This window comes from Gracilinanus agilis, chromosome 3, assembly GCF_016433145.1.
Source record: "Gracilinanus agilis isolate LMUSP501 chromosome 3, AgileGrace, whole genome shotgun sequence".
In the NCBI taxonomy this organism is placed as follows: domain Eukaryota; kingdom Metazoa; phylum Chordata; class Mammalia; order Didelphimorphia; family Didelphidae; genus Gracilinanus; species Gracilinanus agilis.
Genome location: NC_058132.1, coordinates 522,717,761 through 522,742,742, shown reverse-complemented (window position 1 = coordinate 522,742,742; position 24,982 = coordinate 522,717,761). Strand labels below are relative to the sequence as shown.

At 34.9% G+C, this 24,982-nt stretch overlaps 1 protein-coding gene and 1 non-coding gene across 3 annotated transcripts in view; both read right to left on the bottom strand.

The window, feature by feature from the left end:
* Nucleotides 1–24,982, bottom strand: part of NALCN (sodium leak channel, non-selective) — a 483,341-nt gene that overhangs the window by 455,608 nt on the left and 2,751 nt on the right. For both annotated transcript variants that reach the window (XM_044667195.1, XM_044667196.1), the window contains exon 2: nucleotides 21,017–21,199. In XM_044667195.1, coding sequence (XP_044523130.1) covers nucleotides 21,017–21,199 — 183 coding nt within the window. The remainder of the gene's footprint in view (nucleotides 1–21,016; nucleotides 21,200–24,982) is intronic.
* On the bottom strand, nucleotides 4,575–4,696 carry LOC123243511. Its single transcript, XR_006506028.1, has one exon. It is a non-coding gene; the product is annotated as a U6atac minor spliceosomal RNA (small nuclear RNA).

Sequence of the window (24,982 nt, the reverse complement as noted above, 5' to 3'; positions counted from 1 at the left end):
GAACCAGCCTTTCTCTGATTTTTAAAAAACAGCATAAGATAGATGGGCATGAGTATTTTGGTTTTTAAAGTAAATGTTTTACCATGACTCAGTGAATTCCCATGGAGAGACACCACCCTTGTATGGAAAAATGGGTCTGACATTCAGGCATGCTGGGGTAGAGACATGCATGCATACCCTGACTTTCCAAAGGGGAATCTCTGTGAAGGTGTGGGTGGTCTTTCCTAACCACAAAGCTCATATTGTTATATAAAGCTGTTTCAATTAGTCATTTGTAAAGTACCCATGGTTTGCAAAACAAAGAAACTTTGTAAAATTATGAGATAGAAGTCAGAGAGATAGAGTAGAAAGATGGTTAACATCTGACTCACAAAATTTGAATTCCAAACCCAGTTATTATACTACTATATTATACTAGTGGATGGAAGAGGGGAGTGGAAAGGAGAGATCATTAATATGCTTTTCATAAGATAATAACTATGCTTTTCAGTGACTAGAATAAAAGTCAAAGCAATCACTGGTAGATGGTCTTAACACAAATTTCAAAAAGATTCATGATTTTATTGGCATGAGTATTCCTGCTATGTTATACCATGCATGCTAACACAGTGGAAAGAGCAAACACTAGTTCTGGAGTCAGAAGACATGGATTCAAATGTCCCCTGTCACTTAGTAACTTTGTAATCTTGGGTAATTTAAGCTTCTTGCAATTTCCTCATTTGTAAAATGCAGTGACAGGTTGGACTAGATAGCCTCTAAGTTCCTTCTTTTTCTAGATCTATGAACTCTATGAAGTTCAGCAATGAGCTTCTTTGAAGTTAAAAAAGCTAGCTTTTTAATGATAGCTGAACAGCCCAAGTGACAGCTTTATGGACTTTTAGAATCTTCAAGAATTTATGCTCTATTGGCATAGCTTTCCACAATCTGGGATTAACTCACAATGAGCATCAAAGTATGATGCAAAAATAAAGTCCTATAAGAAATTTGCTAATATTCTACTATGTACTAGAAGATTAGGATTCAGAGTCATGGAAGAAGTAACACCTGAACTGTACCTTTGGAAGAATGTAGTGAATGTCTACCTTATATCACAGTTAGTGTATATCCTTGTCTTACCCTTCCTATTGGCCATGAGTTCATCAAAGGCCAAGATTTGGTAGACCAAAAAACAAATCTTTACAGAAAGGAGAAATTTAATCAATGTTTGTCATATACATTGAACTAAATCATTGAACTACTTCTGGGAGGTCAAAGTCTCACTATATCAACTAAGTGAAAGAGCTAAAGGCCAGTGGAAATTCCTAAATCTCATGGACTGGAGAATACAAGGGCCATCCAATAATATTAATCAAGGAACATTTTTATTAAATCATTATCAAGTTAGCTCACAGGAACAGTGATTACAATGGTCCAGCTAATTTTAATCCTGAGTTTAGTCATAAAGCTTTAAAAAATTCATCAGAATAATGAAGTTTTGGGTTGAGGGTGTCTTCTGAGGATTTAGGATGGTATGAACACTTATCATTTACTCTCAACTGATTGGAATCTCTAAGACAGTAACATCCTCCATTTTCCCCATCCTGTATGCCCCTGCCTGAGAAATAAAAACAGGCAACTATCTCATAGATAGATCTTATAATTATTTCATTCTTCTGTGGGATAAGATTCTTAACCATCAAGGAGTCTGTGAAGTTTAATAGAGAAAACATATTGACATTTTTATTTTCACTAACTTCTAGCTAAAACAGCATTTTCTCTAATTATTTAAAAACATTATTCTGAGAAAGGTTCCAAAGATTTCATCAGACTTCCAAAGACATCCATGGCACAAAAAATATTGATTCTCCTCACCTGGAGCTATTCTGAATTTTATATGGGACCCTTTTGACTTTGTTAGTATACACAATTTGATTTGACTAATATTCATAAACTAATATTTATTATGTATCTACTACATGCAAAGTACTTTTAGGTACTTGAGAAACAAAGACAAAACATTTAAATAGCCTCAGAGTTTTTATTCTATTGACTTCCTGGGAGCATCTTAAGATCAGGTTATCCACTGCAGATGTGGCTAACAGAATATCTCTAATATTATGGGCAAAGAATGAAGCTTATCACTTAAGTAATTCAGGCTTGGCATGGATTCTTAGCTCTTTTCAGATATGCTTCTTTACTGAGGCAATGATTCTCATGTTTCTATCATCTCCTAAACTATTTCTCTCACCTCAAACAGTAGTTACTCACATCAGGTATTATTTACTGCTCAGGTGTTCCCACTAAAGGAGTTAGTTGTAAGCAACCCTTAAAGAGCATGCTTGTTCTCACAAGTGTGTTTTATTTGAGAAGATGTTTACAATTAAAGCCTAATTAAGGAAACGCTTTCCTGGGAACATAATACTGGGATGAATCATTTATGTTCCCAAAGCACTACCCTTCATTCCCATTTCTCTAGTTTTGCCATTTTCTATGTTTTTTCCACTGTTGCCTTTGCCTGGCCTTAGCTTCCACATAGGATATGAATGAAAATAATAATCCAAGCCTCCCAATCTTCTCTAATTTTTTAATTATTTTTTAAGTCAACAAGTATTTTCTCTCTCTTTCAACTCTCCCACCCAACTGGGGTATGAGAAGGGAAAAAGTAGAAAAACCTTAATATATTTATGTCAAGATACTGACAAGTGTTATACTAGGTCCCCACGCCATAGGGGGCACTCAGAGCCCTCTCTGTGGGCAAGCACACCATTGTCCCAACACAGAGTTTGCAAGAGTTTGTTATTAGAAAGCCAGAGGGATATGGGGCTGGGATGCTCTTTCCCCCTCTCCTTGGGTGCCTGAGGACATTTCTCACATCACCCACCCCTCTAAAAGGTTTGCCTTCACTGTACTAGGTGGTCATGCAAGGATAGATTATCTTCTGAACTACTGAAAGAAATACCTAGATTAATCTAATCACACCTCCTCTATATCCCTCTTTAGGGATATAGCATTAGCAAAATACATAAGTTCTTTTCATTCTTAAAACATAATATATGATTGGCTATTTCATCTTACCAATATAGTCATTTTGACCAAATCCAAACTATGTTTTTTTCTCCATATGAGGATTAGCACGTTTCTGTCAGAAAGTGGGTGGCATTTGTGTATATATTGGAATCAATGGGTAGTCATTATGTTGAATCAGAATTTTTGAGCCTTTCAAAGTTTTCTTCAGTCACAGTATTGTTATTTGTAAGGATGGGATTTAGCGAGAGGGATGGGAGCAAAGGAGCCAAAGAAAGCAGTTGCTGACAGTTGAGACAAGAGAGGGAATTCTGGGAGATTCTCCGGAGAAAGAAGGGAGGAAAGAGGTCTTCAGGTGGAGGACTGGGAGGAGAGAGGAGGAGGACATCCCAGTTCAGATCTAGTCCTGAGGATCTTTCTTTGGAAATTGAAACCCTGATTCCCTGATCAAAGCCATTCCATTGTATCTCACCCATTAAGACTTTAATCATCGAGTGGGCTAAGTTTTTGGACTCCATTTTGGGAGCAATCTCTTAGTTTCCTTCTCCCATTACCCAATCTTGCTGAGAGACCCTCTTTCAGTCAAAACTGAACAATTATAGAAAAGGATAGAAACAGAAAACTAGAAATAGAAACAGAAGGAGAAGGGGTGGGGAGAGAAGCTTAGAAATGGGAACCATTGAGTTTCCCACCTAAGTGACAGACCCCATAGAAATAGAGAAGAGGGCACCCCAAAATCCCTCTGCACTTCACTCCTTTCTCCAATCCCTGAATTGCAAATAATAAAAAGTCTGTCATCAGTAGATAGCATCCCAAAGTGCCTGAGAGACAACAAGGGAGAGGGGAACCACTGCTTGGTCTGGCTGCCTCCATCTTGAAACCAGACCATCTGCTGTGAAATTAACTGATGGTGGGGGAGGTTTGTGTGAACTCTGTCCTTATTCAGAATTGGATTGGGGTACCACATACTTCATCCTATAGGGAAGCCTCTCCCCCAACTTCTGTGGGGCAGCATGTCCATCCAGGTCACCCAGTTTCAGGGTGACACCCCCTTAAAGTCTCCCAGTGTATATTCAGCCACAGGGCAGAGCAGGAAGAGAGACTCACCATATAGACTCTCTCTCTCCCTTCTATCAAAACTTGGTAACTGGTTCCCCTTAATAAACATTACATTTGTATAAATTATACTATAGATTTCCTCACCTTGTTTTTCTTTAATTCATATGACTTCCCAGGTTTCTCTTTCTTATAACATAGTGTGCTAGATTAAATTCATATACTAAAATGTGGTTGCTGCTTCCTTAATTAATGGGAACTCCCTAAATATTCAGTTCTTTGCCACTTCAAAAAGGACAATTACATACATACATATATGGAGAGAGAGAGAGAGAGAGAAAGAGAGAGAGAGAGAGGAGAGAGAATGAATCTTTTCCTCTTTAATACTCTTTGGAGATATCAAAGTAATTTTATCACTCATCCAAATGGTATACATTGTAGTAGCTTTTGGAGTAAACAGTAATTATTTTCCAAAATGTCTAGATCAATTCAGATCTTTGAAAACAGTGAATTAATGAAAAGCAAAGTCAGATGCTACAGAGTAGGTAGCAATATCTTAATTATTTGTGCATTTAAACATAACTAAGCCCTCACATTCTTAATAAGAGAAGTGCTAACCTCTCTTTTCTTATATCTTTCATAACTTATTTGTATCATTATCATTATATTTTCCTCGTTCAATATTGATGTTAACTTCTTTTTAGATATCACTATCATTTACCAGGTAAGTTACTTCATCCATCCAACCCAATCTTTCTTGCTACAAATAAGTCAAGCAAGATAAATCAACATATTCCACATGTTTGAAAATTTACATTCAGTACACATCTGTAATTTCTCTCTCGACTAAGATGGGGAAGGCATGTTTCACCATTTATCCTCCAATACTATGACTGGGCCATGTATTAATCAGCACACTAACATCTTTCAGTGTTGTTGATGTTTACAATATTATAATCATCATATAAACTATGTTCCTGTTTCTATTTACTTGACTCAATATTAATTCATACAAGTCTTTTCAAGATTCTCCAAATTATCACCATATTTCCAATTTTCCAAGTATTTTCACATATATCATCCCATGTAATCATCTCAAATACCCCAACATCAATATTGTTGTCTTTATCATTCAACAAATAAGAAAAATAAGCCAATTCTGGGAAGTCAAGTAATGGTCATGGAAGAAAATCTCATGCTTACTTGTCCTTCCACTTCAGCACAAACCTTAAATTGTTGTTGATATCTGAAAAATTAAAGTGTGCCCCTTCCAGAAAAGGGCCCACTTGTATAATCTGATGTAATCTGTAAACCAGTTCTTCAAGGATAGACCTGCCTGGTGGTGATATTGCCAGAGATAGAATAACAAAGAATGTTTTTTTTGTCTCCGTTTGTACCCTTATTTAATCTTTATATATCTATAGCCTTTATAGATCCTCTAAATCATGCCAGAAGAGTGCAAATTCTGATTGTCTCTATTTACCTATTGGGGTTTCAGATGTGGATTTCATGACAGATTGCTATTCTAGGATGAAACTAGTTAATAAATATGGAGAGGCTCATTCAAAAATCACTGGCTACCATGTGATGAATGTTGTAAAAATATCAACATTAAACTGTTAGAATGAGACAGAATACATGCATTTGCTAGGCAGTGAGAGATTCTTAATGAGAAGGGTAAGGAAGAAGTGTATCACAAAAAAAGGATTTGATAACATATACTGGTTGCCTGAAAAGTGCACATTTACAATTGAAATTGACTCTACAGTCATTCAAAGGAAACCTGAATGAGGTCAGAAACTAACTGGAAAAAATAATAAGAGGATGAAAGGTAAGATAGCTGTTCTAACACAGAAAGGAGGAGGGAGGCAAGAAGTCTAAGCTTGCTTTTCCACAGAAAAAACCTATACTCAAATATCTGATCATGACTGCTCTCACACTGGTGCTATTGCTGGAAGGACATTTTATGATGGCATCAGGACTAATTAGAGGAAGAGGGAATACCTGAATGTACTAATGGTCAAGGTCATCTTCTGGCATGAACAAAACTGAGAGTTCCAAATAATTAACCTTAAATCTTCTTAGCACAAATAAAGTAAAATATTAAAGCAATATCAAACACTTAAATACTTGCCTCAAAAAATATACAAGTTAACACTCCAAGAATGCTACAGTTGGGAGTAAGGGACAAGTAGGAATATATGCCTTTCAAAAGACCATAATAAATAGGAACCATCTATTAAGGTAGTGAGACTTCCATCAGTAGAGAGAGGCCAACAAGGATGAAATAAAATACTGAAATATTGAAATACTGAAGCACAATATTCCAACTTCCAACATCACCCTATCTCGAATGTTAAACTTATTACACAAACATTTTTAATGTCAGTCTTGTTTTAGCACTTAAAATCTGTCCATTTCAAAAGTTAAATTAAATTTTTGTTTTTTACATGCCTCAAGTAAAAATATGTTGATCCTCTAACTAAAAAGAATATTATAAAATAAAATTTTCCTAACGTTATAAAATTTATGATTAACCAACTTTTAATATTTTTTAAAATAAGGAAAATAATTACATGAGGTCTTATGACTAATAATAGAACATTACTGGAGAAATGGAATCATTTCAATATTGACATTCTTATTATAAGCAAGAGTGGGGGAAGGAGCATAGTCGACTATATTGTGTCTAAAAGGCAACAAAAAAATCATTTCATATAACATTTGGTTATCTCTTATTGCAGTGCTCATAATAAGTATTTTCAAAAGGACCACCATGAAAAGGATTGCAGCTTGTATGCCAACATCTGTTCCAGAGAATAAAGAGTGAGAGAAGTCCTATGGAAAATTTTGTTGGGCTAAGATCAAATACTAAAACTTGGGCCAAGATACTGCCAACTAACGAGAAAACTCCTGGGGTGGGATGTTATGAAGTAGAGAAGAGACATTTATGCAGAACACATAACTGGTGAGAAGCAATATTATGATTATTCTTAAGTTCTGTTTTATGAAGGCAAGACATGTTTGTTTATTTTTAACAAGAAGTGGAATATTATAATTGACATTTATATAGTTTTCCTCTTTTGTTCCACATCGATACTTTTTTTTTACTATTTTTAAAAGTACACATCTGTCCCATTTTATAGCACAAGCATTATTTTAGACAGATGTTAATTTGTTAAAGTTGCAGTCCTACAGATAAGGAACTATTATACAGAATACCGATGTATATGTGTATACACAAATATATTTTAATAAATTCACCATGCTTGAAAGGTTTTCATCTGTTTTGAACATAAACTAAAATGAAAGTAAAAAATTCAAAATAAATTGATGTATAACTTGATATTCGATTAATTCAATGCAAAGGATAAAACCATATTGGTGGGCAATATGATTCAGCAGTAAAGAATAAGGGTCAAAGGTTAACATAAAAGGTTCACACATATACATCATTTAATGCTTCCTTGGAGAAAAGAATCTGAATGCAGTGGCCATAGACAGGAAGTAATTTGTTACTCATCTGGGGAAATATCCCCGAGACAACAGTCCTCTACAATCAGAACATTGCCTTAAAAAAAAAGACCATAATTAATACAAAGCTAGGAGGATTAAAATGAGAAAAAGATATATTGGTCATTAAATTAAATTAAAGCAGATGGAATAAAGGACATTGAAGTAGATTATAACAATTTCCTGCCAAATCTTGATGTGAAACAGTTGCCACAGCAATGTGTTGTACAAAAGAGAGGGCAAGCTTTAGGGTAAGGAAGAATTGGATTCGAGTTCTACCTTTAACACATACTAGCTGTCTGACCATAGGAAAATCACTTAACCTTTTCATGTTCATGTCTTACAGAGGTAAGTCTCAGACCATACTAACTGCCCAAGACATCAGGATAAAAGTGGATTTTATCAGCCTTGAGACAGAATGTTAATACTCTAGTGGTTCTTGGCATTGATAAAGTCACTGATATGTGCAAAAAAATTACTACATTATGGAGAAAACCACTTTTCTATAAACCATTTCAATCAACAAGCACTTGGTCTACTTTCCAATAGGAGAGATATATTACCTAAAGGCAACTTAGACATGGAATTTAAACTTATTTACATATTCTTTTAGAGAAGGATAGAAGAAGATGAGCAATATTGACTCAAAGTAGCAAGAAGCAATGGAGGAGAAAAATGTTTATAGAAAACTCAGCTACAGACTCGATTAGGATGAAACTGAATAACACAGATGACAAAAATGGAAATTATCTATAAGGATTGTTTTTAAATTTTTTATCAAATTGTTATTGTTTTAGAAAAAAGTTATCAAATATGGTACAATCACTGAGTTTTGATGAAAATATGAGAGTTGTGGATATTCTCAAAGAGGATCTGCAAGTATTACTGAAGAAACACAGAGGAAGAAATAAACTGGACCAGAACAAATATATGCAAAATTAGTCCATGTAAGAAGACACAGTTTTGGGAAACTATCTCAAGTTATATAAGAAAAGGAAAGATAATCAAAGGCATGGAAATGGTAACAAAAAAGTTAATAAAACACAGTTATAAAGAGAGTATACCCATATACCTGCTTTCTTTTATTTATAAAAATATTTATGAAATAATCTGCACATACATTTATGTATTGAAGACAGTATTAGATAGGAAGAATGCTTTTTCAAGAGATACATACTTCATTTTGTACCCTTTCTTTACTATGGTCCAATTGATTGAAAAAATGTAGAGAACACTATTGTTTTGTTGACTATAATGAAACATTTTTAAAGCAAAGTCCCAATTAAAGGTTCTTTTACTGTCTTCTATGCATTCACTTCCTAGTTAGGGAATAATCTCTAGAAATTTGAAGTCATTAGGTTAATACTTCTAAGTCTTGTTCCTAGTTTTGTGAATTGAGTGGCAGTAACTAAATGGCTTATGAGTTTTGTGCCTTCGGTATCTTGGTGTGGAAATTGGAAGTGATGATAATCCCATTTGAGGTTTTTGGAATAAAAGATATTAAACCAAAAAATAATTGTGTCAATATTATTCAAAAGTTTCTTTGAAAGATACAATAATTTAAAAAATAAAAAAATTTTTTATAAAACCTCCCTAATCACTAATATCAAATACAACAAAATTGAAAGATATGCTTTCATGCATATGCATATATGCATAGATCTGAGAGGTATACTATTCTATGTTCACCTAATTTTCTTATAGTGTCTTCTTTATATTCAAGTCATTTACCCATTCTGAATTTATCTTGGTGTAGGGTATGAGATGTTGATCTAAACCTAATCTCTCCCATATTGTTTTCCAATTTTCCCAGAAGTTTTTGTCAAATAGTGGATTTTTGTCCTAAAAGTTGGGCTCTTTGGATTTCTCATAGACTGTCTTGCTGACATCACTTACCCCAAGTCTATTCCACTGATCCTCCCGTCTGTCTCTTAGCAAGTACCATATTGTTTTGATGACTGCGGCTTTATAGTATAGTTTAATATCTGGTACTGCTAGGCCCCCTTCCTTCATATTATTTTTTATTATTTCCCTTGATATTCTTCTTTCTTTTTTTTTTAAACCCTTAACTTCTGTGTATTGGCTCATAGGTGAAAGAGTGGTAAGGGTGGGCAATGGGGGTCAAGTGACTTGCCCAGGGTCACCCAGCTGGGGAGTGTCTGAAGCCAGATTTGAACCTAGGACCTCCCATCTCGAAACCTGACTCTCAATCCACTGAGCTACCCAGCTGACCCTCCCTTGATATTCTTGATCTTTTCTTCTTCCAAATGAACTTTGTTATAGTTTTTTTCTAATTCAGTAAAAAAGTTTTTTGGTAGTTTTAGAAGTATGGCACTAAATAGGTAAATTAATTTGGGTAGAAAGGTCATTTTTATTATGTTAGCGCGTCCTACCCATGAGCAATCAATGTTTTTCCAATGATTTAGATCTAGTTTTAATTTTCTGTAAAGTGTTTTGTAGTTGTGTTTGAATAATTCCTGTGTTTGCTTTGGTAGAGAGATTCCTAAGTATTTTATATTGTCTAGGGTGATTTTAAATGGTGTTTCTCTTTCTACCTCTTGCTGCTGTGATGTGTTGAAGATATAGAGAAATGCTGATGATTTATGTGCATCTATTTTGTATCCTGCAACTTTTTTTGTTTGTTTTTTTGTTTTTTAACATTTATTAATATTCATTTTTTTGAAAGTTAACATGGTTTCATGATTCATGCTCCTACTTTCCCCTTCACCCCTCGCCTTCCCTCCACCCCTGGTCGAATGCGCATTTCCACTGGTTTTAACATGTGTCATTGATCAAGACCTATTTCCAAATTGTTGATCATTGCATTGGTGTGGTAGTTTCGAATCAAAATCCCCAATCATGTTTGCCTCAAACCATATGTTCAAGCAGCTGCTTTTCATCTGTGTTTCTACTCCTGCAGTTCTTCCTCTGAATGAGGGTAGCTTTCTTTTCCATAAATCCCTCAGAATTGTCCTGGGTCATTGCATTGCTGCTAGTACAGAAGTCCATTACATTCTATTTTACTGCAGTGTATTGGTCTCTGTGTACAATGTTCTTCTGGCTCTGCTCCTTTTGCTCTGCATCAATTCCTGGAGGTCTTTCCAGTACACATGGAATTTCTCCAGTTTATTATTCCTTTGAGCACAATAGTATTCCATCACCAGCATATACCACAATTTGTTCAGCCATTCCCCAAGTGAAGGGCATACCCTTCTTTTCCAGTTTTTTGCCACCATAAAAAGCGTGGCTATAAATATTTTTGTACACGTCTGTTTATCTATGATTTCTTTGGGGTACAACCCCAACAATGGTATGGCCAGATCAAATGGCAGACATTCTTTTATAGCCCTTTGAGCATAGTTCCAAATTGCCAGCCAGAATGGTTGGTTCAGTTCACAACTCCACCAGCAATGCATTAATGTCCAAATTTTGCCAATCCCCTCTAGCATTCATTACTCTCCCCTACTTTCATTTTAGCCAATCTGCTAGGTGTGAGGTGATACCTCAGAGTTGTTTTGATTTGCATTTCTCTAATTATTAGAGATTTGGAACACTTTCTCATGTGCTTATAGATATTTTTTATTTCTTTATCTGAAAATTGCCTATTCATGTCCCATGCCCATTTATATAATTGATTTAACACCTTGTATATTTGTGGAATTAGAGCCCTGTCAGAGTTTTTTGATATAAAGATTTTTTTTCCCAATTTGTTGTTTCCCTTCTGATTTTGGCTGCATTGTTTTTGTTTGTACAAAACCTTTTTAGTTTAATATAATCAAAACCATTTATTTTACATTTTGTAATTTTCTCTAACTCTTGCTTGGTTTTAAAATCTTTCCTTTCCCAGAGATCTGACAAGTATACTATTCTGTGTTCACTTAACTTATTTATAGTTTCCCTCTTTATATTCAAGTCATTCACCCATTCTGAATTTATCTTGGTGTAGGGTGTGAGATATTGATCTAAACATTATCTCTCCTATATTGTTTTCCAAATTTCCCAGCAGTGTTTGTCAAATAATGGATTCATGTCCCAAAAGTTGGGCTCTTTGGTTTTATCACACACTGTCTTGCTGATGTCACTTATCCAAAGTCTATTCCACTGATCCTCCCTTCTGTCTCTTAGTCAGTACCATATTGTTTTGATGACCGCTGCTTTATAGTATAGTTTAATATCTGGTACTACTAGGCCCCCTTCCTTCACATTTTTTTTATTATTTCCCTTGATATTCTTGATCTTTTGATATTCCAAATGAACTTTATAGTTTTTCCTAATTCAGTAAAAAAGTTTTCTGGTAGTTTGATAGGTATGGCTCTAAATAGGTAATTTAATTTGGGTAGAATGGTCATTTTTATTATGTTAGCGCGTCCTACCCATGAGCAATCAATGGCTTTCCAATTGTTGAGATCCAGTTTTATTTTTTTGGAAAGTGTTTTCGTATAATTGCTGTGTTTGCTTCGGCAGAGAGATTCCTAAGTATTTTATATTGTCTAGGGTGATTTTAAATGGTGTTTCTCTTTCTACCTCTTGCTGCTGTGAGGTGTTGGAGATATATAGAAATGCTGATGATTTATGTGCATGTATTTTGTATCCTGCAACTTTGCTAAAGTTGTTGATTATTTCTACAAGCTTCTTAGTTGATTCTCTAGGATTTTTTAAGTAAACCATCATATCATCTGCAAAGAGTGATAGCTTAGTCTCCTCATTGCCTATTTTGATACTTTCAATTTCTTTTTCTTCTCTAATTGCTACTGCTAGTGTTTCTAGTACTATGTTGAATAATAGAGGTGATAATGGGCATTCTTGTTTCACTCCTGATCTTATTGGGAAGTCTTCTAATTTATCCCCATTGCATATGATGCTTGTTGATGGTTTTAGGTATATACTGTTTATTATTTTTAGGAAAGGTCCTTCTATTCCTATACTTTCTAACATTTTCAATAGGAATGGGTGTTGTATTTTGTCAAAGGCTTTTTCAGCATCTATTGAAATAATCATATTATTTTTGTTTCTTAGATTGTGATATGGTCAATTATGTAGTTGGTTTTCCTAATGTTGAACCATCCTTGCATTCCTGGTATAAATCCCACCTGATCATGGTGGATGATCCTCTTGATTAATTGCTGGAGTCTCTTTGCTAGTATTCTATTTAAGATTTTTGCATCTATGTTCATTAAGGAGATTGGTCTGTAGTTTTCTTTCTCTGTTTTTGATCTACCTGGCTTTGGAATCAGTACCATATTTGTGTCATAAAAGGAATTTGGTAGGACTCCTTCTTTGCTTATTATATCAAATAATTTGTATAGTATTGGGATTAGTTGCTCTTTGAATGTCTGATAGAATTCACTTGTGAATCCATCAGGCCCTGGCGATTTTTTCTTAGGGAGTTCATTGATGGCTTGTTCAATGTCTTTTTCTGATATGGGGTTATTTAGGTATTCTATTTCTTCTGCTGTTAATCTAGGAAATTTGTATTTTTGTAAATATTCATCCATATCTCCTAGATTGCTATATTTATTGCCATAAAATTGGGCAAAATAGTTTTTAATGATTGCCTTGATTTCCCCTTCATTAGAGGTGAGGTCTCCCTTTTCATCTTTGATTGTATCCTGCAACTTTGCTAAAGTTGTTGATTATTTCTATTAGCTTTTAATTGCTTCTCTAGGATTTTTTAAGTAGATCATCATATAATCTACAAAGAGTGATAGTTTAGTCTCCTCATTCCCTATTTTAATACCTTAAATTTCTTTTTCTTCTCTAATTGCTACTGCTAGTGTTTCTAGTACAATGTTAAATAATAGAGGCGATAATGGACATCCTTCTTTCAAGCCTGATCTTTTCAGGAAGGCTTCTAATTTATCCCCATTGCATATGATGCGCTTTGATGGTTTTAGATATATACTATTTATTATTTTTAGGAAAGGTCCTTCTATTCCTATACTTTCTAGTGTTTTCAATAGTAATGGATCTTGTATTTTGTCAAAGGCTTTTTCAGCATCTATTGAGATAATCATGTGGTTTTTGCTGGTGTCCTTGTTGATATGGTCAATTATGTGAATGGTTTTCCTGATGTTGAACCATCCTTCTATTCCTGATATAAATCCCACCTGATCATAATGAATAACCCTCGTGATCACTTGCTATATTTATTGCCATATAATTGTGCAAAAAATTTTTAATAATTGCCTTGATTTCATCTTCATTAGAGGTGAGGTCTCCCTTTTCATCTTTAATAGTGATGATTTGGTTTTCTTCTTTCCTTTTTTAAATTAGATTGACCAGTACTTTGTCTATTTTATCTGTTTTTTCAAAGTACCAGCTTCTAGTCTTATTTATTAATTTAATAGTTCTTTTACTTTCAATTTTTTTGATTTCTCCTTTAATTTTTATAATCTCCAATTTGGTGTTTAGTTGGGGATTTTTAATTTGTTCCCTTTCTCGTAATTTGCATGCCCAGTTCATTGATCTTTGCCTTCTCTAATTTGTTAATATATGCACTCAAGGATATAAATTTCCCCCTGAGTACTGCCTTGGCTGCATCCCACAGAGTTTGGTAGGATGTCTCATCATTGTCATTCTCTTCAATGAAATTGTTGATTGTTTCTATGATTTCTTCTTTGACTAGCTGGTTTTGGAGAATCATATTATTTAATTTCCAATTAGTTTTTGATTTTCCTGTCCAGGTGCCCTTACTAATTATTATTTTTATTGCATTATGATCTGAGAAGGTTACATTTATTATTTCTGCTCTTTTGCATTTGTTTGCAATATTTCTATGCCCTATTACATGGTCAATCTTTGTGAATGTTCCATGTGCAGCTAAAAAGAAAGTATATTTCTTTTTGTCCCTATTTATTTTTCTCTACATATCTATTAAATCTAACTTTTTTAGGATTTCATTTGCCTCTCTCATCTCTTTCTTATTTATTTTTTGGTTTGATTTATCTAAATCTGAAAAAGGAATATTTACATCTCCCACTAGTATGGTTTTGCTATCTATTTCCTTCTTGAGCTCTACCAGTTTCTCCTTTAGGAATTTGGATGCTATACCATTTGGTGTATACACGTTGAGCACTGTTATTTCCTCATTGTCTATACCACCTTTTATCAGGATGTAATTACCTTCCCTATCTCTTTTAACCAAATCTATTTTTACTTTGGCTCTATCAGAGATCATGATTGCCACTCCTGCCTTCTTTTTCTCATTTGAAGCCCAAAAGATTTTGCTCCAGGCCTTCACTTTAAACCTGTGTATGTCCACCTGCCTCTTATGTGTTTCTTGTAGACAATATATGGTAGACTTTCAGTTTGTAATCCACTCTGCTATTTGCTTCCCTTTTATGAGTAAGTTCATCCCATTCACATTCGGAGTTAAAATTATCAGTTGTGTATTTCCCAACATTTTGGTATCCTCTTCTAGTTCTACCTCTCCTTCTTAGGCTATTTCCTTTTAAACCAGTGGTTTGTTTTAGACCAGTCCCCCTTGTCCCCTCCCTTGATTTACTTCCCTTTCCACCCCTCCCTTATTATTCCCCTCTTTTTATTTTTAAGGCCTAATGAATTCCTTCCCTCCTCTTCTCCCCTCCCTTTTTTGACCTCCACACTCCCCTGCTCCCCTTGGTTGATCCCTTCTGACTTTCTCAGTAGGGTTAAATAGAATTCTATATCCCAATAGATATAGCTACTCTTTCCTCTCAGGGTTAATTCCAATGAGAGTAAGGCTTAAATATTGCCTCTTAATGCTCTCTTCCTCACCTTTTTATAATAGTATTGATACCCTCCCCTTCCATGCTCTCTTTGTGTTATACAATATCCTATTTTTCTTATTCATTCAAGTTTCTCTTGATGCCATTTACTATTCACCCTCCCTCTTTTTTCCCCACCCTGTCTCATCTTAGACCATTTAGTGCTCCAACCTCTCCCTATGAATAATTCTTCTAATTATTATAATAGTGAATACAGTTTTTGAAAATTACACATAATATTTCTCCATATAGGAATACAAATAATTTGACCTTATTAAGGCCCTTAAAGGGGTAAATTAAGAATAAGAATTTCCTTTCTTTCCTCTCTGTTTCTTATTTATGTTTTCATGTTTCTCTTGTTTTTTTTGGTTGGATATTGAACTTTCCATTTAGTCCTGGTCTTTTCTGTGCAAATACTTGTAAATCTTCTATCTTGTTGAATTCCCAAACTTTCCCCTGGAAGTATATAGTCAGTTTTGATAGGTAGATGATCCTTGGTTGTAGACCCAGTTCTCTCGCCTTTCTGAATATCATATTCCAAGCCTTGTGGTCTTTTATTGTGGAGGCTTCCAGGTCCTATATGATCCTGATTGGTGTCCCTTGATATCTGAATTGTCTCTTTCTGGCTTCTTATATTATTTTTTTCTTTTACAGAAGCTCTTGAATTTGGCTATTATATTTCTCGGGGTTTTCTTTTCAGGGTCTAGTGTAGAGGGTCTTCTATGGATCCTTTCAATATCTATATTGCCCTCTTGTAGAACTTCAGGGAAGTTTTGCTGAATAATTTCTTTTAGTATGGAGTCTAAATTTCTATTAATTTGGTTCTGCAGGAAGACCAATGATTCTCAAATTGTCTCTTCTAGACCTGTTTTCTTGATCTGTCAATTTCTCAGTGAGGTATTTCATGTTTCCTTCTATTTTTTCAGGCTTTTGACTTTGTTTTATTTGTTCTTACTGTCTTGAAAGATCATTGGCTTCTAATTGCTCAATTCTAGCCTTTAGAGACTGGTTTCCCTTTTCAATCTGGTCTATCTGGTTCTTCAAGGCTTCCAGCTGGTCATTCTGGTATTCAGTTTGCTTATCAATTCATTTGATTTCTGTGCCTCGCTTTCCAATTGCGAAATTCCACCTTTTAAACTGTTATTTTCTTGCCAGATCTCTTCCATCTTTCTCATTATCTCAGATTTGAACTCTTCAAGATCTTGTGACCTATTTTCATTTTTGGGGGAAGGTTTAGATTTCTTTAATTGTTTGTTCTCCTCTGTTTTTGGGGTTTTTCTGTGCAGAAGTTATCAAGTGTTTGAGCTTTTTTCTTGGTCTTCTTGTTTATTTCTTGTTTGGTCTTGATTGGCATCATTATGTTTTATCTGCCAGAAGTCTGAGTAAGGCAATCTGATTCTCTTTGTATGGAGTTAGGGAGCAATTTTTTGCCTGAGGCTACTTTGTGAGTCTCTTGGCTTCTCTGGGGACCCTCCTGGAGTTTCTGGTCTAGCTGTTTTCAGGGTCAAGCCCCCTGTGTTCCTAGCCAGCTGCCCAGAGCTTGGGACTTGGCCCATGCTTGCTCCTCCACCTGAGATATTCCTCTGAGTCTGAGAGAGCTGGGCGCTGCTGCTGCTTCTCTCAGCCCCACACCCTTGTTCAAGGTCTGAGTTTTCCAGCCACCTGGAATCTCAGGTCTTGCTGCTCTCAGGGGCAATATCCTGGTAGTGCTAGCCAGCTGCCTAGGGGCTAGATTTTGTGCCCTCTCTCGTTCTACCTCTGGAGCGCAGCCTCTGCCTCTGGTACTGTGGGTGGGGTGGGGGAGGGTTGATCAGCTCACATTTTGATAGGAGCTATTTCCCCCCCCCCCTTATAACTTGGAAGTACCCAAATCCCACGAACCTTCATACTGTGTCCTATTGTGGGGTCCCTTCTTTCATCTGGATTTTGTTTTCTTGTCCTTTGGATGTATACTATATTGGTTGGTAAGGAGAGAATGTCGCCCTGCCTCTACTCTGCCACCATCTTAAACCTGGAAGTCCCAAGCCACTGGAATTCTTGAGCAAGGAACTAACATGGTTTACTGATATTGATTTGTCAGCCATGTGAAGAATAAGGTGGAGAAGAGGAACAGATTTGTAGAGAAACTGTACAAGTGAGAGGTGTTGGAGGCTAGGACTCGAATAGGGCTATAAGAGCAGAGGAATGCTTGTGGATATTAGATATATTGTGGCTGTAACTGAATTAAAAATGTCTGACAACTAATTGGATGGGAAGAATGAGAGAAAAGGAAACAATGAATCAATTAACAAACTTTTAAAAGTATCTACTGTGAGTTAGATGCCAATGATGCAAAGACAAAAGAAGAAACATGTCCTTCAACAAGTTTATGTTTTACAGGGGTAGGAAGGAGAAAATGCTCATACAGTAATTTAGGGAAGAAAGGCTCTGGCAGCTAGGAAGATCAAGAGAAACTTCAGATCTAGTTTGAGCTGAGTATCAATGGAAACAATTCAATGTTAATGCATAAAGGAATCACCAGGTGTTGTCTGTTATCACATTAACACCCTAGGTTAAGCCCTCATTATCTCTCTGGTGTAACTTTAAGGGACTGAACATTGGACATGAAAAATTGTCCACACCTCTAGAGGTATTTAAATAGCTAAGTCCTAGAAATAGATGGGCAGTTGGAGAGTTGGAGCCAGGCCAAGCCCAGGAAGTAACAGTGAAAGAATCATTCTTACTGAAGGAATTGCTTTTTTTCCCCTACCAGAGAGATTTTTCTCTCTCTCCCACCTTCCTTCCTTTAGTCATGGCATCTTGCTATCTGACAAGTCCGAGATTCATTATCTAGTAGTTAGGAAACAGAGATCCCTGGGAACACAGCTGAATGACATACAGAAATAAACGATGCACCCAATGGGAAGCTTCATGAGAACTCCATGGGGAGAAAAGGACATTGAAGCCATGCCAGTTTGGATTTGGGAGTTGTTCTGACCACATGTAGTCTCTCTGTGGGTATAGTTGATGTTGAGACCAGAGTTTGAATTTGATTTTGACAAGTATTAAGTTACAGAATTAAATCAGGTAATTTCTGACCCTTAATTTTCTCTAAAAACTAAAATAATGATGCAGGACCTGCTTTGTGAGAGATAGTGTGACATAGAGGGTAGAAAACTGTGTTTGGAATTCAGGGAGGTGCCATTTAAAAGTATCTTACAAACTTCCTGTGGACATGTGGGGAACTTTGAGACTACATTTCCTGTAATCCAATGGGTTTCCGGTTTCTGACGTGATTTACGTCAGAGAATGGGAACCAACATTGAGCTCGACTTAAATTCAGAGGTTGGGCTTGAGACACTCTCTCTGGTGTGCGAGACTAAGGAAGATGGGTGGAGATATGGATGGGCAGCATTTTAAAAAATAGTCAGGTGTGATCGTATATATTTTACTAACATGGCCATGGAAATTAAAATATTAATTTCCCTCATAATATCAGCCTTTATCATTTTAAATCGTTACAAAACAGGTCTCAGAGCCAAGAACACTGGATTTAATTCCCACCTCTGATGCATGCTATATGTGTAACCTTAGACAAGTAATTTATTGCTTCATATAACTCTATTGGACTATAAGATACAGAAGAGCTGCTGATGGACATCATTAGAGTTAGTTTCTTGAATCTATGAATGAAATCATAGATCAGAAAAAGCAAAGTATATCTCATTAGAGTTGTAAGGGTCAAATAAAATAATGTGTGCTAAGCCCCTGGCAAATTTTAAGACAGCATTTATATGTGAGACCTTATTTTTAAGTGTTGATAGCTAAGTGGCTTAGTGGAGAGAGTGCCAGGCCTGAAGTCAGATGATCTAAGTACAAATTTGACCTCAGACACTTATTGTATTACCCTGACTATGTCACATAACCCCATTTACCTCAGTTCCTTCATCTGTAAAATGAGTTGGAGAAGGAAATGACAAACCACTCCAGTATCTTTGCCAAGAAAACCCTGAATGGGATCACTAAGTATATGGCATGACTAAACAACTGAACAACAACAACAATTTTTATGTGAATTGAGTTTGAAGGTGGTAATGTATATATGTAAAGTATGAATCATTGAGAAACAATGTAATATTGCTACTTTGCTTCATAATTTGCAAAAAACTCCCAAAAGAACTAAAAACAAACAAAAAAAAGTATTTGCCTCCTTCTGTATCTTAGTTACAGCAATGAATTTATGGGGGAAATGAGAGAATTCCCTAAGACAAATAAGCTTAATTGAGCAGAAAGTTAAGTAATTATCATTCACCTCCTACAGCTTAATGAAAGGCTATTCTACTGATACTTACTGATATAAGGGCTTAGCTTATATTTGTCTATTTATTTATTTTTAAAACCCTTGCCTTTTGTCTTAGTATCAATTCTAACACAGAAGAGTATGGTAAGGGTGAAGCAATTAGGATTGAGTGTCTTGCCCAAGGTCACACAGATCGGAAGTGTCTGAGACCAGATTTAAATCTATGTCCTCCTGACTGCAGGCCTGGCACTCTATCCACTGTTACCTGGCTGTTGTTTATATATATATATATATATATATATATATATATATATATATATATATATATATATATATATATATATATATATATATGTTATATTTCTTGCATGAAGATGAGGCTGTTAGAAGAGACATGGAATATGAAAAAGGATGGAAGAGAACTCAAGATTCATCTGCTCCATTCTGTTCATTCACAGATGAGGAAACAGACCCAGAGAATTGAAGAAAGCAACATTATGTAGCTGGTTGGTTATTGTCCTTCATACTTGAAGAGGACCAAAAACAAAAACAAAAACAAAAAAACTAAAATAGTAAGTGGTAGAATTCGGACTTAAACCCAGAGATTCTGAGTCTTCTAATTCATTCACAGATGATAAAATGGGAATTCTCCTTAAGCTTTCATTTCTTTCACTGAAATTTCTCTCCTCTTCCATCTTCTTGTTTACTCTCTCTTTCACTACTACTCCCTCTTCCACTGTGTTCTTCTCTTCCTCCCCCCTTTCTACTATTCATTAATATTTCTCTATTTCAGATAACTCAGCAAATTAAGTAGTTTTCCTGAAACAGGGTGTCAGGATAACAAACTGTTAGAAGGTAGAGTGAATTCAGCATTAAATGAAAGCACTGACCACAAATATAACTTTTTAAAAGAGCAGAAAACAATTAAGGTAGGCATATGCCAAGAATTCTATCTTCTCAATAATTTATCACTCTTATAGCACTAACTTCCCTTTTTGTCCCTCCATTTTAAAATATTTCTTCTTTAAGTCTTTTATTAGACCTAATCCAAAAGTTTCTCTCCGCCTCACTTACATCCTTTTAAAACTCTCTTCAGATTGTCCAAAGCAACTGAGGCTGCTGCTTTTTTATCCCAAATCCTGCCTCTCTGATTAAACAACTACCCTTCATTCACAGTTTTCTCTTTCCTTGAACTACAAGCCATACAGGCACTTTGCATAACTTCTACTTTCATTTTACAATTCTGTGTTCACTAAAGTTCAGTAATCATATTACTTTACTCCAAGGACTTGAGCATGAAAAATAAACTACATAAAATAAATGTGACTTAATTTTTAAACGCACTAATAGTATTAAGCCTCCCAATTCAGATTACAATTTTTTTTTTATGTAGGTGATTTTTTTTCATTGAAAAGCTCACCTTAACGATTCCACGGATATGCATTTTTGCTATCATCTCTGCAGTGTAGAGAAACATCAACAGAGTATCCAGGGTAAAGGTGACATATTGGAGAGGAGGATAGTGTTCGAATGTCTTTGGAGTATTCATACAAACTGAAATGACACTGATGATGGCACAGATGCGCAGCAAAGAATGAACCCACTGAAAAGAAAACAGATAAATGATTAATTTGACGTTATAAAATGGTGTACTTTCAATGTTTGAAACCTATGCTATAAAGTGAGATATTAAACAAAGGCAAATTCTAAGTCTGCCAGATTGTAAATTGTCTCATTATTATGTAGGGGAAATTTGGTTAAATTAAAATCTACATATAAATTTATTTTGCCTTTTTGGCATTTTTTCACATTTATATGTGACACCTTCCAAGTATAATCTGTTGGTATAGTTGACAGAGTGTTGTTAGAAACAAGAAGGCTCAAGTTCAAATACTGCCTCAGACAGTTTGCTAATTGTGTCCTGAGTGAGATATTTAACATTTCTTAGCTTCTGTTTTCTCATCTATAAAATGGATATAATACAACCTAGCTCACAGGGTTGTTGTGAGGATCAATTAATGTAATATATGTAAAGTAATTTGCAAACCATAAAATATTTTATAAATGCTAATCATGCTGTTTGTTGTTACTCCTTTCCATACCCTATTTTTATCAGTATATCAAACACTTTAAAAATAGTGATTTTTTTCAATATATTTTATTTATTTCATTTCATATTTCTCAATTCCCAATGAAAAAGTTGTAACATTAATTTTTTAAATGTTTGTGATCCAAATTTTCTCCCTCTCCTTTCTGTAGCTCTCCCCTCTTCTCTAGAAGATAAGCAAAAATGATAACAATTTTACATATGAAGTCATGCAAAACATTTCCATATTAGCCATGTTGCAAAAGAAAAACAGAAAAAAAAATAAAAATAAAGAATGTTTCTATTTTTATTCAGATGTCATCAGTTATCTCTCTGTGCATTTTTCTATATTTTTCAGCATGGATCCTTTGAATTTGTCTTGGATAATTTTCTTGTTCAAAGTGGCTAAGTTTTTATAGTTGATCATTAGAATATTCCTGTTACTATGTGCAATGTACACCTGCTTCTATTCACTTCATTTTACACAACTACATCTAAATGTTCCTAGGATTTTCAGAAATCATCCTCCTTGTCAATTCTTAGAGGATGATAGTATTCTATCACAGTCATATATCACATATTATATATAGTATGTGAGTAGTCCTGAGCTGAGGATTCCTTTCCTACTTGTTTATAGGGAAAGTCATAGTATACATGTCAATATATTTTTTAATAATCATTTTCTAACATTTTGCAATCCATGTTCTCTCTCTCTCTTTACCACCATTCCCTCTTGTATAAAAAGGCAGTAATATTATATAGGTTGTATGTGTGTGTGTATTATATATATATATATGCATACATATATATATATACATGTACATATTTTCATGAAATACATATTTCCATGTTCATCATGCTGTGAATCAAGGCACATATTGCTTACACTAGAGAAAAATTCCTGGATAAAATAAAATGAAGAATGGTATGTTTCAATATGCATTCAGACTCTATCAGTTCCTATGATGGTGGATAATCTTTTCCTTTATGAGTCTCTTGGAATTGTCCTGGATCCTTGCCTTGTTGATGATAGTTAAGTCATTCACAGTTGATCATAGTACACTATTGTTTCTGTGTACAAATTTCTCCTGGTTCTGCTCACTTCACTTTGCATCACTTCATATGTCTTTCTAGGTTTTATTATTTGTTCATTCATTTTTGTAATCATCTTGTTCCACTTTTGCATGGCAAAATAGTATTCAATTACAATAATTTACCACAAATAGTTCAACCATTCCCCAAGTGATAGACACAATTTCACTTTCCAGTTCTATGCTGCCACATAAGGACCTGTTATAAATACATTTGTATGATCTTTCTTGGTCCCTTTAAGATATTCATACTAAGGATTATGTTATTTTCATAACTGACTTTTTCATTAAATTTTTTTTAAAAGAGTAGATCTTCAACTTAAAATAAAGAAAAATAAATAGTAAATATATACCAACAGGTGATTGATAAATCAATAGATATTGTGAATTTGATGAATACTGAAATCAAGTTCATTTTCCTAAGACACTGAGTGGCTTAACGTGAGAAAAATTTTAAAATACCTAATAATTAGTCTTATCTAAATGCTAAAGAATCACAGTCCAAAATATTAGTAAATGTATCACTTCAAGAAAATGAGGAAAATATAGAAGACAGTCATGGCTTTTTAATATAACATCTATGAATTAATTTCTTTTCATAGATCTATTTTCATTTTGAAAGATGATCTCGCTAACAAAACGAGTTTCTTGGTCTAGCAATATGCTGACACTGAAGTTGTATAAAGTAACACTCCAAGTAAAAATAAAAATGCTTGTCAGAACTTTGAGGAATTTCAGACACTGACAGACTGGTGAGTGGGTTATGATTTATAATATTTTTTCTAACTGTTATAATCTTTGCATGGAAAAAATAATAGAGCTTGTGTTCCTATAGGATAAGTCATCAATGATTCAACTGTTTTGAAGGACTGCCTTCTTTCTGAGATAGTCTAGAAATATTCCAACATAGAGCAGTTTATGAACACAGTGTATTGTAATGTAGATATCCCAGTTAAAGGCACTAATTAACCAAACTGCTACTGGTATGACACAGTGGAAAGAGTTCTAGATTTATTTATTTTTTATTAGACATTTATTAATATTTGTTTTTAACCTGTTTACATACTTTATGTCCCTACTTTCCCCTTCACCCCCCACTCTCCTCCCACCCATGGCCAACGCACATTTCCAATGGTTGTAACATGTGTCCTTGTTCAGGGTCTATTTCCCATTCAGGTCAGCCTCAGCCCATGCATTCAAGTAATTGTTTATCTTATATGTTTCCTCTCCTGTAGTCCTTCTTCTGAATGTGGGTAGCATCTTTACCATAAATCCCTCAGAGCTGTCTTGTGTCATTGAAGTGCTGCTGGTACAGGAGCCCATTACATTCGATTTTACCATAGTATATCAGTCTCTGTGTACAATGTTCTTCTTGCTCTGCTCCTTTCACTCTGTATCACTTCCTGGAGATCTCTCCAATTTGCATGGAATTCCTCCAGTTTATTATTCCTTTTAGCACAATAGTATTCCATCACCCGCATATACCGCAATTTGTTCAGCCATTCCCTAATTGAAGGACATCCCCTCATTTTCCAGTTTTTTGCCACTACAAAAAGCACAGCTATAAATATTTTCGTACAAGTCTGTTTATCTATGATCTCTTTGGGGTACAAACCCAGCAATGGTATGGCTGGATCAAAGGGCAAGCAGTCTTTTATAGCCCTTTGGGCATAGTTCCAAATTGCCAGTCAGAATGGCTGGATCATTTCACTACTCCACCAGCAATGCATTAATGCCCCAATTTTGCCACATCCCCTCCAGCATTCATTACTCTCCCCTTCTTTCATTTTAGCCAATCTGCCAGGTGTAAGGTGATACCTCAGAGTTGTTTTGATTTGCATTTCTCTAATTATTAGAGATTTAGAACACTTTCTCATGTGCTTATTGATACTTTTGATTTCTTTACCTGAAAATTGCCTATTCATGTCTCTTGCCCATTTATCAATTGGGAAATGGCTTGATTTTTTATACAATTGCTTTAACTCCTTGTATATTTGAGTGATTAGACCCCTGTCAGAGTTTTTCGTTATAAAGATTTTTTCCCAATTTGTTGTTTCCCTTCTGATTTTGACTACATTGTTTTTGTTTGTACAAAAGCTTTTTCTTTTTAGCTTAATATAATCAAAACCATTAAATTTACATTTTGTAATTTTCTCTAACTATTGCTTGGTTTTAAAATCTTTCCTTTCCCAGAGATCTGACAAGTATA